At 42.6% G+C, this 19,689-nt stretch overlaps 1 protein-coding gene across 1 annotated transcript in view; it reads left to right on the top strand.

Moving 5' to 3' along the window:
• The window catches only part of C1H12orf75 (chromosome 1 C12orf75 homolog), a 52,688-nt gene that overhangs the window by 5,997 nt on the left and 27,002 nt on the right, over positions 1 to 19,689 (top strand). The window contains exon 2 of the mRNA XM_066252601.1: positions 9,238 to 9,262. Within this exon, the coding sequence (XP_066108698.1) occupies positions 9,238 to 9,262 (25 nt within the window). The remainder of the gene's footprint in view (positions 1 to 9,237; positions 9,263 to 19,689) is intronic.

The raw sequence follows: 19,689 nt of genomic DNA on the forward strand, positions 1-19,689 counted from the left end.
AACCATAACTTTGTGGGCAGTTTATTACCAGACTGCTTCTATCATGGTTCCACTGCTATTTATATAACAATAGTCAGGAGGAGGAGACGTTTAATAATTTTTTTTTCCATTTTATAAGTTAGCCTAGGGAGTTGCTATAATTCTTTTGGGTCCAGTTACTTAGATTAGTTATTCTCATTCCCAGTTAGATAGATTACTACATTCTCTTTTGTAGCTGTCTGGTCCAGTCTGTATCTACAAATGCTTTGGTAGTATCGAAATGCTGCCCCTGTGCTTAGCATTAGTCCAGGCCGAATACTGGGGAGATACTATACAATATTTATTTATTTATTTTAAATTTTAGTGAGAGGAGGGGAGGCAAAGACAGACTCCTGCATGTGTCCTAACCGGGATTCATCCAGCAAGCCCACTAGGGGGCGATGCTCTGCCCATTGGGGCCCTTGCTCTGTTGCAACCGGAGCCATGTTTTAGCACCTGAGGTGGAGACCATGAAGCTGTCCTCAGCACCCAGGTCCAACTCACTCCAGTTGAGCCATGGCTGCTGTAGGAGGGGAAGAGAAGAGAGTGAGATAGAGAGAGAAATGAGAGGGGGAGGGGTAGAGAAGCAGACTGGTCCTTCTCATGTGTGCCCTGGCTGGGAATTGAACCCGGGACATCCACACGCCGGGCCGATGTTCTACCGCTGGGCCAACTGGCCAGGGCCAATACTAGACAATTTTGTTGATATCATCAAGAAGTCGTGTTGTCTTGTGCTTCTCAGCTTACTTAGGCCCTAGCCCCACCAGCCTTCTTTCTGTTCTTTAAACATGCTGACCTCTCCTGTTCCCCCCCATCTCGAACACTCTGCTGGAGAGCTGGTGTTTGTTGTCTCTGTTGTCCTCCCACCCCCCAAATGTGGGCCTGATGCAAGCCCCAGGCATCCTGTTCACAGCTGTGCCCTCAGCTCCAGATCAGTATCCAAACGTTCAAAGGAATTTTTTTGGCCCTCAAAAACATTTTTGTTGAATGAATGAATATATTTGGGGAAATGAGATGATACAAATGTAAGTAAGTGTAAATTATGTGGGAACACTGTGACTGGCGTGGCAATTTTTGAGAGAACAGGAGGGAGGGCTTTTTTAGTACTGTGTGAAATCAGAGGGACAGAAATGGGATCGCTGCTTTCCAAGGCAGGGAGAAGGCTGGCCTGACCTGCTTTTGTTTTTTTGTTTTTTTTTTTTTTGTATTTTTCTGAAGTTGAAAACGGGGAGAGACAGTCAGACAGACTCCCGCATGTGCCCTACCGGGATCCACCCGGCACACCTACCAGGGGCGATGCTCTGCCCACCAGGGGGCGATGCTCTGCCGCGACCAGAGCCACTCTAGCGCCTGGGGCAGAGGCCAAGGAGCCATCCCCAGTGCTCGGGCCATCTTTGCTCCAATGGAGCCTTGGCTGCGGGAGGGGAAGAGAGAGACAGAGAGGAAGGGGGGGGTGGAGAAGCAAATGGGCGCTTCTCTTATGTGCCCTGGCTGGGAATTGAACCCGGGTCCCCCGCACGCCAGGCCGACGCTCTACCGCTGAGCCAACCGGCCAGGGCCTGACCTGCTTTTATAGTTCATATTGGTCACAGGGTGTTGCGAAGGAGGTAGGAATGGTTAGGATGGGGGTGGGGAGGACAGAGAGACTTTTGTCATTTTTTCATAGCAAATCCAGCTTTTGTCTTTGATTGGCTGCATGACGTGGGGTAACTTGTTTAAACTGTGCCTTAGTTTCCTCAACTGTCATGGGGGAGTAATTATGGAACTGACTCTAGATTTACTGAGTTAATGTATGTAAAGTGCTTACAACAGTGCTTTGTATATTGTTAAGTGCTTAATATACTATTTATTATTAAATAAGGCATTCATAGCTGATGTAGAGGAAAGAACGAGCATAAATTAGACGTAAATTAGAGCTGCTGTTTTCTGGCATCAGTGGGGTGACAAGGGCCCGGATGATGGACGTGTTGATTTCAGAGACCCCTGGAAGACAGCCAGGCTGAGGGTGAACTTCAAGTCAAGGAGGGAGGAGGAGGGGGAAGTGAAAATAAACTCAAACTGGTAAAGCCTGGGTAACTGGAAGGAGATGCTACTACCTCTAAAGGGTAGGCAGGAAGATGCAGGTGATCAATATACTCTTGGATGGAGCTCCTTTGAGTGAGGGTGAATGGTGAAGATGGGGAGATACCACTCTCAGCCATCACCACTGGTCTGACAGAATCAGCAAGTTTACTTGTTCCAGCTTCCCCCAATTGACCTTGCAATCACATGAGTGGTTCATAAAGATGACCAAAGTAAATTATGCAGTTCTGCCATGAACTGCTTATAGCTAGCTCAGTATAGACATGGCTTAAATTATAGCAACTAAATGTCAATGTGGTACTTTAGTTGTGTACTTACACGGCTACCTTCATTAATATTTCTCTACTTAGGCGTAGCTACTGAACCAGGAAACCTGTAAGCAAGAGATCTGCGTTCATTAGTATAATTTGATATTTCTAGGATACATTGACCTGCATGTTTTTTTTTACATTATTGAAGAAATGTCTTAGGAATCTGTGTCTTTTGTTGGCATCTTGAAAAATAAATAGTGCTCTGGATGAACTGAAGAACTATTATTCTAGTTCTTTGGGCCAGACTGAGAGAGACTATGACATAGATTTAGAACTGTTGTGGGTCAGAATAAACTTAGCAAGCTGTCAAAATTAAGAGAATTTTGTTTGTTTTTCTGTAGTCATGCTTCTACAGTTCTCAGAGGGGCTTTTTTATAAAGCAAATAAAGAGTAAAACATTCCTGCATATTTTTATGATTTCCCATAAGAGCCATAATCTTTTGTTTCTTACCATTTATGGTGAATGAAAGAAGACTGATTTATAAATCCTTCGTACTTTTTAGAAATTATGTATATATTTGTATTTTTTTGGTGTGTGTGTTTAAAGAATCACCACTTAGTCTAAAGAAATATTATTTAACATGTAATTTAATAATTCATTTACTTGTGTGACTCTTTCCAGTATGTTACATAAACTCTGTAAGGTACATATAGACTAGTGATGAAAAAAGGCATTAATAGATTATTTTTTTTCAAATGTAAAAATGTATGTGACCTTCCTTTAAAAAAGAAATATTTTCTTTATATTAGAACTTGGCATGTTTGGGGAACTCATAACAATAAGTATATGAATCTGAAAAATATTTAAAACATGCTGGGCACTATGGCTCACTCTTCTTAATTTATGAGACTGATAAGATTTAAAAGGGACATCTGTCTGTAGGAACCAAGATCAAAATTACTGAACTGATGTAGTAGTATCTTGCAGCTGGCTTGCTTTATCATTCATTAGGAATACAATTTTGTTTGTGCTTGTGGAATGTATGATATGTTATATAAATTTAATTCTCCCTCAGATTTTAACTTTGCTACATATTTCTTTTAAAAAGAGATTTCTGGTTTTGGAGGGTTGATAAGAAGGTGCAGTAGTCTGAATGATAACCTGTAAAAAGTTTCCTACTGTTAGGACATGGTGAATGTTATCTTATATGGAAAACAGGGCCTTTGTTATGTAAGTTAAAGATTTGGAGATGGGGAGGTTATTTTAGATTATCTGGTTAGGTACCTAAATCCAATGCTAAGTGTCCCATAAGAAACTGAAGGGAAGACAGAAACAGAGAGGGTAAAATGGTGTTAGGACAGAGTGAATGGCCTAAGCCAGGGAATGCCAAGGAATGCCCATGGCTACCAGATGCCATGAGGCATGGATGGATTCTTCCCTAAAGCCTCGGTAGGGAGTGTGGACCCACTGACACCTGGATTTTGTTCTTCTGGCCTCCAGAGTTCCAAAGGCATAACTGATCACTGCCCAATTTTTGGTTATTTGTTACAGTGACCATGGGGAACTAATACAGAAGGTTTTTCTGTCATTGTTTTGGGAATGGGACAAAATTAGAAAATAAGAAAATATTAAACAACCCTATACCTGGAATGTAAATAATTATTTGTTGACATAAACAGCACGATTCAATCTTGATGTGATTCATAAAGCACTTCAGGATTGTCAGGGCCTCATTTATTAAGATACCAGATTTTTATAGAACATGTTATAAAACATGAAGAATACATGAGATTCTCCCCTGATACCATGCAGCTCTCCATTTCTCCGACACCAGTCGGGTGTCCCACAGTCCAGTTCAGACCTGACACTAACTTCATGCAGTGTCAACCGCCACAGGTTTAAGGGCTCAGTGCCCATACAGCAGACTCCAGTCACAAGTATTGGGTTCCCAGGTTACCACTTTTGAGGGGTTTCTATGGCCCCCTCCCTCAGAGTTGGATATGCCACCCTCCTGGCACATGGACATGTTTGCCAACTCAGAGAATCTGAACCCTGTTGTTTGGTGTTTTTTATGGAAGTTTCATTAGGTAGGCACAGCTGATTAAATGAATGGCCATTGGTGATTCAGTCTTTAGCCTCTCTCTCCCTTCTCCCTGGAGATTGAGGAACAGGTTGAAAGTTCCAAGCTTTTCTGATGACCAATCCCATCCAAGAGCAATTGGAGGGCTTGCCCAGAATCACCTCGTTAGAAGGAAAAATGATAAGAGTATCATTCAGGAAATGCCAGGAGCTTTAGAAGCTCTGAGCCAGGAATGGGGGCTAAAGACCAAATACCTTTGTGTGATTCTACAATATCAGATTAGGTTTTTTGAATGTTTGAACACATTGAATTTGCTATGTGTTCTTAAGTAACTGAGACTTTGACTTGGAGACTCATGTATAAAATATGGAAATCTTTTGAAGTGTGTAAAGTGAAATGTATACACAATCACAGTGAAATGAGATATTGTGAAGAACCAACACGTGGGCAAAAGTAGGTTTACAGTTATTTGTATGGAAAAAGACATGTAGGTTATGCTTATTACAATAGCTTTATTAACTCAAATGAATGCCACAGTGGCATTTAGATATAATCTCCTAAGTGCTCAAGTTGCTGGCTTTCATTATTTACATAGTCTTATTGTCTAATTGCTATACTCTGTGTTTCACATACTCACAACTGTAAACCTACTTTTGTCCACCCTGGACAGGTGAAACACCATTTCCCTGTTTTCAGAAGGAAATGCTCTTCCTTACATACTCTAACTATTTGTAATTATTTTTTGTCACTAGAACTGCATATGATACTTTTATGAAAGCAAAAACTCCCTCTCTTCTACTTTTTAGGAAGATACTTAAAATTATGACAATTGTTTATACAGTTAGAAAATTGGCATTAACTCTTTTCACCAACAAAAATTCTAATGGTCTGTATATTTTGTGGTACTTTTATTCCACAAGAAACATGGTTATCTTTTTTTTCCCCCCATCTCTATTTCCCCTCAGGCTGTTATGTTAATGAACCAAGGCTATGTTTAAAAAGTAAAAAGTTATTTTGGCAGGAAGTGAAGAGGTGCTAACAGGGATGATTGCTCTGTCCCCAGGGCCTACAAAGAGGTGAACACACCACTGTAAACATTTGTTTAATAAATGACAAATCACATGAACCATAAACACAATGCAAATGGGATTTTGCCACTATTTGAATAGTTCTAATCAAAGTAGGTTTTGCATGAATTAGAGATTTCCATCTGGTTAATTATGATTCGTATTTAGGTAAAATGTGATTAAAATGTTGCAGTGGACGGTAATGATATTTTTTCTTCTATTTGTAATAATTGTAGGATTTTATAGTTTTGCTGAACAAAGGTATTTCACATTTTATATTCCTAGATATTCTGAGGGTTTCCAATAATTACATTATTACTTTTTTTTTAATTTGAGAAATTGTGTGTTGGGGGGTCATGTTCTTCCTGCCCTTGTAAACTTATTAACACCATGTTATCTTGCTTCAAAGATGCATGTTTTCGGCTGGTTCCGATGGTAGTGGGTTATCAGAACTTATTAACTTAGTGTCACTAAAGTTGGTATACAACCAACTGCTAATTTGACGGGCTTAAAAAAAAAAAGATGCATGTTTTTGCAAATTCTAGAGGGAAGAGGGGAGGGAGTTGGGGGAAGGGGGCAAAGGGGGTGTAAAAAGAGACATGGGTAGGGGGTGAGGGAGTTATATTCAGTGGGACACTTGAATCCATGTAAACAGAATAAATTAAATAAAAAAAATAAGGCATCTATTATAATCATATGTATGCACTTGATGTAGTGTTTCTGACTTCTTTTTCCTCCCCACCATTATTAAATAGATGGTGATGTGAGGGACATTTGAGAACAAAGAAATGATGTCTGACTTCCTTTTGGAAGGTAACACCAGGCCTGGGACCTACTGGGATGTCAGATGCTGAACCCAACTGGGAAGAGCCCGTGGGTTCCTGGAGCACAGAGCACTCTAGGTCAAGTGGATGGAGAGTTCCTGGTGCCTGATTAAAATAAGCACTGATGAGACAACGCGGGGCTGTTTTGAAACTCATTTCACAAACATTATTGTGCTTTGTCTCCTCAGCTGCCTTTATTGGCCCAGTGTTAGAAACTGAAGCAGAGTGATCTATTGGCTGTTAGATATTGGAATAGGACTTTATTGGGGCCTTCTGCCTTCCAGTTTCATGGCATTCTATTCCTGCCACCCTACTGCCATCCCTGAGATGAAGGGGGATGGCTCCTGTCCCCTCTGCTCCCCCTGTGGCTTGTACTAGATGGCCCTTCATTACTAAATGGACTTGCAGCCCACATTGTGATCTCTGCTTTCTTTTCCCTGGAAGACTTCCCTGAATTGAAGTTTCTGATTATGCCTGGTTCTCCACTCCCCTGACCACAACAGAATCCTCAAATGTTCCCTATTCTCTTCTATTAAAATAAAAAAATGAGAAAATGCGGATATAATTTTCATTCTAGACTGTCTTCCAGATTCTCATACTTGTCTTGACTTTGAAGTAAAATGTTCATTTTCACGGGTTTTTGGTGGCACTAATCATTTGTTTATTTTTTTTTCTATACAGATACCTCACTGTTGGCAGAGTTTCTTAGGCTATGGTTTGTTTGTTTTTTAAGTTAGAATTTTTTGTTTTTATGATCTCGGATTCCGAAGCAGTTTCTATTTATATAAATGAATTGATAGCCTTGACACAGAAATATTATTCTTCCCTGAAGGAAGAACTGAGTTTATTACAAAATTCAGGTTTGGTGAAAGCCTTTAAGGTATTTGTTTGAGACATATCTTGATTATCTTTACGTTCTGCTTTGAATTTGCAGTATGACAGATCCTAACTTGGCATCACTGGGGGGTAGTTTTTGCAGTCTTTTTATTTTTTTAATAGTGAGAGAGAGAGAGAGACAGGAAGGGAGAGAGATGAGAAGCATCAACTCATAGTTGTGGCACCTTAGTTGTTCATTGATTGCTTTCTCATACGTGCCTTGACCAAGGGGCTATAGCAGAGCGAGTGACACTTTGCTCAAGCCAGTGAACTTGGGCTCAAGCTAGCGATCGTGGGGTCATATCCATGACCCCACACTCAAGCTGGTGACCTTAGGGTTTTGAACCTGGGTCTTCAGTGTCCCAGGTTGATGCTCCATCCACTGTGCCACCGCCTGGTCAGGCCTTGCAGTCTTGACAATAACTTTTCTTGCAGACTTCCTTGCTTATTTTCATATTTATTTATTTCTTCCTTTATTTTCATATTTCTGTGACTTTTGCAGAAGTTACTTTTTATTTTTTTAAAGATTTTATTTATTGATTTTATAGAAAGAGGAGGGTTGGAGGAGCAAGAACTATTAACTCATAGTTGCTTCACTTTAGTTGTTCATTGGTTGCTTGTCAAATGTGCCTTGACCAGGGTGAGCCCAGGGTTTCGAACTGGCGACCTCAGCATTCCAGTCAGCACTTTATCCACCACACCATCACAGGCCAGGCCATTTTATAGATATGGAAATTGAGATATTAAGTTAAATGTGACTGCTAATAGTAACTGAACTATTTTTATGGCCAGACTTAGTGCTGTGTTTACATTATGGTATTATATATATATATATATATATATATATATATATATTTATATATATATATATATTTATATTTAAATTTTTTTATTTTTTGTATTTTTCTGAAGTTGGAAACGGGGAGACAGTCAGACAGACTCCCACATGCGCCTGACCGGGATCCACCCGGCATGCCCACCAGGGGGCGATGCTCTGCCCATCTGGGGCATTGCTCTGTTGCAACCAGAGCCATTCTAGTGCCTGAGGCAGAGGCCACAGAGCCATCCTCAGTGCCCGGGCAAACTTTGCTCCAATGGAGCCTTGGCTGCGGGAGGGGAAGAGAGAGACAGAGAGGAAGGAGAGAAGGAGAGGTGGAGAAGCAGATGGGCGCCTCTCCTGTGTGCCCTGGCCGGGAATCGAACCTGGGACTCCTGCATGCCAGGCCGATACTCTACCACTGAGCCAACCGGCCAGGGTGGTTTTTTATTTTTTCAATCTTCACAACCTTTGAAAAAAGTACCTTATTACCTTCATTTGATACATGAGGGAAGTGAGGTTTTAAGAGGTTAAGGGGCACTGAATGTGGCATAGATAGTAAAGTTGGAACCAGGTTCTCTGGATAGATATGGATATTAGGAGGAGGAAGCGTGCAGGTCAGACTATGTTGTGGGTACAGAACCTGTGATAAGTGATAAGAACCAGAACCAGGTCCAAACGAGATGTGTTGTTTATGGCATGTGAGTGGGAAGCAGAAAGTTCAGTAGCAAACAGGAGCACAGTTATAAATGTATGTACCTGCTTTTGGAGCCTGGCTGGCGACCTTGACATGTCCTAATTCACTTAACTATCACCTCCATTTTGTCTCACGACTTTGCTTTATTTTGTGACTAATGCAGAGTGTGGCTTATGACAGTGACATGTAGACACCAGTTTAAAAGGGGTGTGGCTTAGAAGAAAGGTATTTCTCAAATCTTTCAATTGATTTATCTGTAAAATGAGAAGATTGAATTAGGTGATCTGTAAAACCCTTTAAGAACCAACACTGTGTAATATACAGGAATTGTTAAAAATGGGCAGAATAATTTCTTAAGATTCAAATTTTATGATTGCCTTGCCCTCCTTTTTCTGAAATAATCTTTTAAAAACCATATCCTCAAGTTGTCTCTTGTAGAATATTATTTTAATTGGGTATTGGGCTTAAAATTTTTATAGCAATACTAGCATACTAATGATGAACTTACCTTTTTTGTTTTCTAGGTTCTGCAGGAGCAGCTAAAGATGTGTAAGTACTTAATATTATGATTTGCCAAATTCCTTCTGAGAGAGACACTGCTTTTTATGATTATGACCTTTAGATATATGTAGGTATGACTGAAAGACATGAAAATACTTTCTGTAGTATGAACAAATCAAGTTTATCATTTGGTTTATGAGTAAAGTGTTAGTTGAAGAATGTGATTATTTGTAACTTTTCTCATTAGCCTTTCAGTTGCCCTTGGACTTTAATTTGGAACTTTAAGAAAGGGAAATTCGTGTTTCCATCCCAGCTTCTGTAGAGATTTCTTTTATTTAAAAGCAGTGGCCATTGGAGACTTAAGCCCCGAGCTCCTGTGCAGTGTCTTACGGTTAGATGGTGGCGGACAGCTGGAGCCCAGCCTTCACCAAGTGTACAGTCAGTTATTTATTTATTTTTTTACAGAGACAGAGAGAGAGTCAGAGAGAGGGATAGACAGGGACAGACAGACAGGAATGGAGAGAGATGAGAAGCATCAGTCATCAATTTTTCATTGCGACACCTTAGTTGTTCATTGATTGCTTTCTCATTTGTGCTTGACCATGGGCCTTCAGCAGACCAAGTAACCCCTTGCTTGAGCCAGCGACCTTGGGTCCAAGCTGGTGAGCTTTGCTCAAACCAGATGAGCCTGTGCTCAAGCTGGCGACCTTAGGGTCTCGATCCTGGGTCCTTCGCATCCCAGTTCGACGCTCTATCTACTGTGCCACTGCCTGGTCAGGCTACAGTCAGTCATTTAAAAGTTGATAATTAGATATTTAAGTGAAGGCACAGCATAGCCAGTCAATTCTGAGTTGATCTTTAGACTGTAGCACATTTAATAAAAGGGATTCTCTCTGTGAGAGGTTTCTGGAACTCAGGAACCCTTTCAGTATTTCCATATGCCCCTTTTCTGAATCTTCCTACCTTCAACTGAAGTCTAGTCAAGGCTTTGCATTAGTTCACTATTTAAGAGTATTTGCAGTTACTCCATGGAGGGTGGGATCAACCCCTGCCCCACGCACCACAAACTGGTTTGATATGAAGACTGATGGTGCCGCACACACATCAGGAGTGTATGGAGCCCTGGCTGGTTGGCTCAGTGGTAGAGCGTCGGCCTGGCGTGCAGAAGTCCCGGGTTCGATTCCCGGCCAGGGCACACAGGAGAGGCGCCCATCTGCTTCTCTACCCCTCCCCCTCTCCTTCCTCTCTGTCTCTCTCTTCCCCTCCCGCAGCCAAGGCTCCACTGGAGCAAAGATGGCCCGGGCGCTGGGGATGGCTCCTCGGCCTCTGCCCCGGGCGCTAGAGTGGCTCTGGTCGCAACAGAGCGACGCCCCAGAGGGGCAGAGCATCGCCCCCTGGTGGGCGTGCCGGGTGGATCCCAGTTGGGCGCATGCGGGAGTCTGTTTGTCTCTCCCCGTTTCCGGCTTCAGAAAAATACAGAGAAAAAAAAAAGAGGGTATGGAAAGGTCTATTGATCACATAATGAGGCTTTTTCGGGAGGGCAGGAAAGGCACCCAAACCAATCATTCAGCTTGAATGAAGGAATACGTGCAGCTTTGGTTTTAATGGGGGCTGGGGAGTGGCGTGGGTGAGGACTCCCGCGCACAGGCAGAGGGTTGCCTGATCCGCTCTTCCCGCCAGCACAGAGGAAGGAGTCCCCAGCTTTCTCACCGGCTGGCCCAGACCTAGGCAACATGGATGGTGGGACTTGAAAGCTGTCAGTGGTCAAACACCCAAAATAGATGTTTTTTTTTCATTCCAAGGAAGAATTCAGAGAAGATTAGAATGGAGTTGTAGGCCCTGGCCAGCGTTAGAGCGTCGGCGTTAGAGCGTCGGCCTGGCGTGCAGGGGACTCAGGTTCGATTCCCGGCCAGGGCACATGGGAGAAGCGCCATTTGCTTCTCCACCCCCCCCCCCTCCTTCCTCTCTTGTCTCTCTCTTCCCCTCCTGCAGCCAAGGCTCCATTGGAGCAAAGATGGCCCGGGCGCTGGGGATGGCTCCTTGGCCTCTGCCCCAGGCGCTAGAGTGGCTCTGGTCGCGGCAGGGCGACGCCCTGGAGGGGCAGAGCATTGCCCCCTGGTGGGCAGAGCGTCGCCCCTGGTGGGCGTGCTGGGTGGATCCCGGTTGGGCGCATGCAGGAGTCTGTCTGACTGTCTCTCCCCGTTTCCAGCTTCAGAAATAAAGAAAAAAAAAATTAAAAAGAATGGAGTTGTATAGTTTTTGAGGACTTAAATGTGCATTTTATATGGGACTTTAGGTACAATGGAAGCAGTATAGTTTGCCTCAAATTCCTGGTTGTAGTGTTTGAGTTTATTATAAAAACAGTAGCCAGGCCCTGGCCACTTGTCTCAGTGGTAGAGCATTGGCCCGGTGTGTGGAAGTCCTGAGTTCGATTCCCAGCCAAGGCACACAGGAGAAGCGCCCATCAACTTCTCCATCTTTCTCCCTCTCCTTCCTCTCTGTTTCTCTCTTCCCCTCCCGCAGCCAAGGCTCCATTGGAGCAAAGTTGGCCCAGGCTCTGAGGATGGCTCCATGGCCTCTGCCTCAGGCGCTAGAACGGCTTCTGCAACAGAGCAATGGCCCAGATGGGCAGAGCATCGCCCCCTCATGGGCATGCCAGGTGGATTCCAGTCGGGTGCATGCTGGAGTCTATCTGACTGCCTCCTTGCGTCTAACTTCAGAAAAATACACACAAAAAAATTAGCTACAGTGAGTTCAGTATCCTCTCCTTCTTCCTGTTATTGCAGTGTCTTGGTCTCTCCTCACTCCTTCCCTTTCATTTTTATATGGTGTTGCCAGATTAATTTCCTCAAACACTCTCCTGCCCTTTTATGACCTCTGTTCAGAAATGTTCAATTATTTTCCATTGCCCACTGTATTGAACCCAGAATCCTTTGTGAATAAGAAGACAGTTTATGTTTTAGCCTTTATCTGACCGACTCTGCGTGAGGTCGCAGGAAACAGTGCCCCAGGATTGAGCAAGGCCAAGGACAGAGTGGAGCTGATGTCCCCTTCGGTGAGACGACTCTCGGGGGGCCCAGACTGACTGCATGCTTTCTGTCTCTGTCCCTAGATTTTTGCTACTCCCTCTACCTGGAATGGAATTTTCTCCAATTCTGTTTATATAAATTCAATTTTTTCAGGATTTACATCTCATCCTTTTAAAAAGAACTTGATATAATCAACTGGATATAATATGTCTTTCTCTTCTGAACTTGTATACCAGTTTTCGGACCACTCTTATACATCATTTTTGGCTTATATTGTAGTTATTTATCTTCTTGTCTTGTCCCCTTGAAAACTGAGGGACATGAAATGTCCTGCCCATCTCTGTGTCCCCTGTAGTTGTTACTATTGTGCTTTGAACATACTGTTCGATGAATATATATTGAATGAATTCTATCAGTTCTCTTCAAGCAGACACTGAATTCATGATTTCCTCTTTCTTTTAGAGGCATGGAAATTTCTAATAAAATTTAGTGGTGCCTTGTGGATATTTTGTCAACAAAATTTATTTCAGGATGTGAGATCCCATTTAACTACTTTCTAAAATCCTGAGTTCTCCAGATTTAATTTTTCTGTGGCTCAGCGTATGTCCTTTTACTAAAAAGATATAATTTTATTGAATAAATGACCCTTTTAAAAATTAATGTAGTGAATTTAATTGGAAAAAGTGAAAGAATATTATAGTATTACTTTACACAAAAGATATATTCAAACATGTTCTTTTTTCTAAAGTAGAAGCTATAGATTTATAAACCTTGACTATAGCATTAGGTGATGCTATGAGTGAACAAGAAGCTAAGAAATTAAGACAATTTAAACCTTTTATAATGAAGGTTAATTTTTTTTTAATTTAAAGAAATTGATTCTGAACCAAAAGGAGTAGCCAAAATCATATAATGGATGTTAAGAGTAAGAACTTCAAATAGGGCCGCCACCATGTTATACAGACCACAGAAAATCTTTTGGGAGAATTATGGTTATTTTTAGAAGTCAGAAATGCTATAATTGACCCCTTAGTGTATAATAAAAAAATCAGTTCTTTAGGGAAGTTCTGAAATTTTTACTATATCTCCCCTTTCCTATTTATTCATAGGCAAGAAGCCAGGGTAGAATAATAGATAAAGTGATATTTCTTTCTGTAAGTAGATCACTGTCTACTGGGGACTAAAGTCCAGTGCGATAAGTATTAATTATTAAAGTAGTAAGAATTTAGTGCTACTCTGGTTTTGGAGGGTGAGCAAGAGGTTGTGCGGGAAGGGGAGGAGTGACAGCGGGCAGAGGCAAGAGCCCGTAAAGAGGCACTTGGTCCGTGGCAGCAGGATGGCCGCCACTTTCCTGGGAAAGCCTGTCTGTTTCCACAGAGGTGAAGATGCGGTCGAGGTGCTGGCCTGGCCTGTGCATGGCCTCTGGTGCCAGGCTGGTAACAAATTGTACTTGATTTTGTATGCATTCAAGAGCCATACGAAATTTTAAGGTGGAGAATTGCGTGATCATGTTTGAGCTTTAGGGTGATAAATCCCAAAGCAGTGCCCTATGTGAGATGGGGGAGGGGTGAGGCACAGAGGAGTGATGGGGGTAAAGCCACAGGAGGGTCAGACAGTCGACAGTCACTGTGGGAAAGCTGAATAGGTGATGGGGTCAAGGTACACTTGGAAGTAGAATTGATAAGATTTGTTGAACCACTGAACAGGGAAGGTAAGGGAAAGAAAAATTCAAACTTGAGTCAAACTTGACCAGGTGGTGATGTAGTGGATAGAGCATTGACCTGGGATACCGAGGACCCAGGTTCGAAACCCCAAGGTTGTCGGCTTGAGTATGGGCCGTTCTGGCTTGAGCGCGGGCTTACAGCTTGAGTGTAGCCTTGCCGACTTGAGCGTGGGATCACAGACATGACCCCATGGTCTCTGGCTTGAGCCCAAATGTTACTGGCTTGAAGCTCAAGGTTGCTGGCTTGAGCAAGGGGTCACTGGCTTGAGCAAGGGGTTACTGGCTCTGCTAGAGCCCCCCTGGACAAGGCATGCATGAGAAGCAATCAGTGAACAACTGAGGTGCCACAACTATGAGTTTTATGGTTCTCATTTCTCTCCCTTCCTGTGTCTCTGCTTCTCTCTCTCTCTCTGTCTCTCTCATTAAAAAAACAAAAACAAACAAAAAACTTTAGCCAAGGAAAGGGATGGCTGATAATTCAGAGGTCAAATGGGTTAATGGGAAGCCATTGGCTGTGGCATGATGACCACACTGGTCTCCTGGGGACAGTAGTTTCAGTTGAGTGGCGTGAGTCAAAGAGGAAGTGAGCAAGGAGCCAGGACGTGTGTGTGGTCTTTCACAAGAAGAAGCATATTTTTAAAAAGTGTATATTTCTCTCATAAAAGTAATAATACCAAGAAAATTTGGAGAGTACAGAAAACTAATTTTTTACAAAAGAGTAAAAATAGCTATCCTACTACTGGTGACAACTATCACTAGTAGCTTACGTTATTCTATATTTTTCTAATTACTTCTGCCTGATTGTGTGTATAGACACTTTTGTATGTTGAAGTCTGTTACTCTTTAATTTTTGCATGGAGGAGTTATAGGTGTACTTATAGGCTAAAGGGTAGTGACCAGTAGAGTCAGAAAAGTTGAGGGTGGTTTGGGGACGGTGTTATCTGTGGTGAGGGAGAAAATAATTGATAGAAATAGATGACCTGACCAGGCGGTGGCGCAGTGGATAGAGCACCGGCCTGGGATACTGAAGTTCAAAACCCTGAGATCGCTGGCTTGAGCGTGGGATCATAGATAGGACTGCATGGTCACTTGCTTGAGACCAAAGGTCGCTGGCTTGAGCAAGGGGTCACTGACTCTGCTGGAGTCCCCCGATCAGACACATCTGAGAAAGCAATCAATGAACAACTAAGGTTCTGCAATGAAGAATGTATGCTTCTCATCTCTCTCCCTTCCTGCCAGTCCCTGTCTGTCCCTCTCTCTCACTTAAAAAAAAAAGAAAAGAAAAAAAAGAAACAGATGACAGAACAGGCAACAAGGATTAAAAACGTTGAAGCTTAACCTTAGAAACTTGAGATAGGGAGGAATGTACAGGTGAAGTTACCTAGAAATTTAATTAAGACAGATTAGCATGCACATCAGGGCATCAGGGAGTGAGCCTTTCTTTTTCTGTCTCTTCAAAATTAAACCACAGTGCAGTGACATGCAGAAAAAAATAGAAGTTAATTCAACATGATGACATTTGGCTGTTTTTACAAATCTGCAAATATCAGCCATGCTTTTTTAAAATTAAATTAAAATTTATTTCAGTGAATGATCTTTAACTATTTGGCACAAATAGGTTGTGTTGAGATATTTTTGGTTGGAAATGGCAGAAGCCCAGCTTAAACTGGCTTAAACAACAAAAAGGAATTTATGGGCCCGTGTGATGGAAAAGCTGCATGGCTTGGGCCGTAGTGACAGCTGGGCCCAGGTAATCAAGTGACAGGAAGAAGCTCCCCCATCTCTGCCTTCCTGTTTTTGGCTTCATTCTCAGGCAGCTTTCCCCAGCTGGTGATGGAGATGCCAGTTTATATCTTACCAGCTTAATAATTCCTGTAGAAAAAGGGCTTCTCTTTCCCTGTGATTTGATGAAAAGTCCCAGGGCTCGGCTCTCCCTGGTCAGGACATGGGGTCATATGCCTCTGAATTAGTCAGTGGGCCAGGGGGAATGGGAGCTGCTTAATGACCAGGCCTAGGTCATGTGCCCACTGCCAGAGCCCGTCAGTGCCATTAGCTCCACATGACTACATGGCCAAAAAGGGGGAGAGGGGCAGTTCCCACCCCAAAGAAGAATTGGAATGCTGTTACCAGAGCGAGGGCAGTTCTATCTGGGCAGGCAGAAATAAGGCCTGTTCTCCATGTGGGTCAGTGTTCATGTCTTAAAAAAAGATTTCAACTTAAAATTTTAAGCAGTATTTATAAGAATATGGTAAATATATTTCAGATGAGACTGTATTATACAGCTTGACTTAAGTTTAATATTTGCTGTTAATTCAAAAGACCATAACCACTCACTGTAAGCAAGATAATTCAAATGCTTCTTGCACTTAAAACTTTTAAAGTGGCATTTCATTAATATTTCATTCTTAAAGCAATTTTATTAATATGGAAGGTGGCAGCTATGGAGAGAATTATTTTGAAATGAGTTTGCATAAAACACATTGAAGTTCTGTTTGTTTTTTTTTTAAATAAAATTATGAATCTCTAATCTTGAGTTTCCTTGGAATTCTTTATTAATTTTCGTTTCTAAAGCACTTGTGTCAGCCGAGCCCTCTCTGTTCCTTGTTACACACCCGAGGGTATTTCATGGACGCATTTTTCCTCTGTGAAGTAGCAGGCAGGGTGCGGAAGGTGGGGTGAGGGTAGGATTGGAAAAGCATGCATTTTGGAAGCAGAGAGACCTGCTACCATTTACTAGCCATGTAATATTGTGTCCTTATTAGCAAAATTGGGATATGAGAACTGTGCAGAGTAACCACCTTCATTGTCATCATCATTCTCAGTTAGTAGCTCCTCTTGACTGAGGACTATATGCTATGTAGTGATTCTAGCATTTCAAGTACATTATCTCATTCTGTACCCATGACAGTCTGATGGGGAAATAAATCTGTTTCATTTTACAAATGAATGAGGCCTAGAGCACTTAAGTAACTGCTCGGGGGTTACAATGGGTTCAGTAGATTCAGTATCCTAGGATAATACTAGGTATACACTTTACTGCCACCCAGTAAGTGCTATAGAAGTATTAGGTGGTTTAAGCATTGTTGAAAAGATTTAGCAGAGCCTCCGTCATGATACCTGATGGCAGAAGACCCGTCGCATTGAGGGCCTGGCCTTCGTTAGAAATCAGACAGTCCCAGGGGTTGTCCATCAGTACACGGTTAGATTTTCCTTGGGGTAGGACCCAGTGGAGGAGGAGCAGGTAGAGGGAAAGTAAAGTAGCTGTGCGGGTTTGTCCAGGGACAGAGAGGGAGAGGGTGACCAGCAAGTGTTGCTGAAATGCTTGACTGCTAGGCACCTGCTGGAGAGAGAGGGGGAGGGACACCCTAGGGGCTGATGACTGGGGACAGGGAGGGTGGATGGACTAGAGGTGAAGGCTCAACAAGAACACAGGCGCATTGGGAATGGAAACATCGGAAGGAAGGCTTTTCCCCCCCAGGGGGTGGGATTTTCTGCTCTCCAGTGTCAAAAGTGAAGCAGTTCCAGGTACTAAGCTCTCCTGAGCAGCCATGGGAGTCAGTTTTAGAACAGCAGTTCAAGTGGTTGGGATGGAGAGAGTCAGTAAAATGTGAAGCAAGAAGTCGATTTGGTGATTTTTGTGGATTTTAAAATTGTCTAAGATCATGATGCTTAGGAGGAAAGCCAGAATCTTCAGGGCGTTGAGGCTGTTACAGCTGGGCTCCGAGGCCAGAGGGGAGAGGCTTTGAGTGAAGGTGAACTTGGCCAGGGCGAGAGAGCTCTGTGGGAGGGCGGCCCCCATCTCCTGCCGGAGGCTGTGGGGCAGGGGTCCCTAAACTTTTTACACAGGGGGCCAGTTCACTGTCCCTCAGACCATTGGAGGGCCGGACTATAAAAAAAAAACTATGAACAAATGCCTATGCACACTGCACATATCTTATTTTAAAGTAAAAGAACAAAATGGGAACAAATACAATATTTAAAATAAAGAACAAGTAAATTTAAATCAACAAACTGACCAGTACTTCAATGGGAACTATGGGTCTGCTTTTGGCTAATGAGATGGTCAATGTCCAGGTCCATATTTGTCACTGCTAGCCGTAACAAGTGATATGATGCACTTCTGGAGCCGTGACACATGCGTGTGTCCCATGTCACCCGAAATAGTACTGCATGTGAGTGACGACTTGCTTTGCGGCACCGCCACATACAGTATTCACATACAGTGAGAGGATACATCCTGTGCTCCTCTCACTGACCACCAATGAAAGAGGTACCGCTTCCAGAAGTGCGTCAGGGGCCGGATAAATTGCCTCAGAGGGCCGCATGTGGCCCGCAGGCCCATAGTTTGGGGACCCCTGCTGTGGGGTATGAGAAAACCAGCTGTGATGTGGGAAAAGTGGTACCATCCCGGAAAAACAAGTTTTCGTTAGGTAGAGAGGTGAAGAGAACATTCCTGACTTAGAGCAAATGATACTTTTACAGCCAATGATGAAGCTTTTACAGCCTTCACCCCAACACTGTGTGCTTCTTAGGTGGAGAGCAGTAAACGGGGAGCGAAACTGTAATTTCACTCTTGCCCCATTTGCCCCGTAAAGAGAGTGACACCACTCAAGTTCTCCAGCAACATGTTCTGGAAGAAAGAAAGGGACCAGTAGTGGCCGAGGGGCTCATCCAAGGAGGGGGATTTAAAGATAACTGTTTAAAAAAGTTTTGAAATTGTGAAGAAATGAACAAGGTTGTATTATAGGTCAAAATAATCCATGGTAAAGCATGAATTCCGTCCTGAAACAAGTGTAATTAAAAAGCTGGAGCAGTTATAAAAACATTATAAAGAAAATGAAATAATTATACTTTATCTGGAGAAGTGCCCTGTGACCAGAAGTCAGCACTGTCAATGAATAAACCTGTTCGGAAGATTACTCACTAAGAGTAGATAGTTAGCTACACAAAAGGTCTCCAGAGGTTCCCATATTAAGTTTTTTCTGTTTACAAATCAAACGAAGTTAGTGGCACTGCAAATATGGAAAAAGAAAAGACTACAGGCTGTTTTTGTGCTTCTTAGATCATCACTAATAAGATAGCTCTAAATTTAGAACATTTTTCTTGATGAATAAGTAAAAAAATAAATCTCTCTTTTTTTTTGGTTACATAACTATGTTAGGTCTGGAGAGCTGGGGAAGTGAGAACTTTGTGCATTTTAAGGCGGCTGTAGCCAGGATGAGTTAGGAGATGCCAACTGGGGACAGAGGCAGGGGCTGCTGTCTAGCATTTGTCGTCTGTATCTGTCCTAGAGAGTGCGTGTAATGTATCCCATGCCGTGGTTCCTCATTTTACCTTGGAAACCCCTTTTTAGGCCACTTCAGATTGCTATTTTATACAACCCAGAAACTAAAATACAGTGATGGAAATATTTTGACTACCATGTATGACTGAGGAAGAAAAAAGTTGTGGTTTGTGTGTATTTGATATAGTAACTTTGGATAAGGTTTCTCTTAATTAAAGTGCTAGTTATTGATAAGATAGAGGTTGTGGTGATATAAACTGACTGAAAGGTTTAAGTGTTCTGTATGGATATTTGGTTTTAGATAGGTCTGTACAAAATACATTGATACATAGGACAGGCAAAGGAAAGTCCTCTTGCCCCAAAAAGCCACCACAGACACGAACCTGGTTTTGAGGCAGCCCACTTCCTGGAACCTTGACTTAAAAGAAGTCAGAGTTAT

This window comes from Saccopteryx bilineata, chromosome 1, assembly GCF_036850765.1.
Source record: "Saccopteryx bilineata isolate mSacBil1 chromosome 1, mSacBil1_pri_phased_curated, whole genome shotgun sequence".
NCBI classification, from domain to species: domain Eukaryota; kingdom Metazoa; phylum Chordata; class Mammalia; order Chiroptera; family Emballonuridae; genus Saccopteryx; species Saccopteryx bilineata.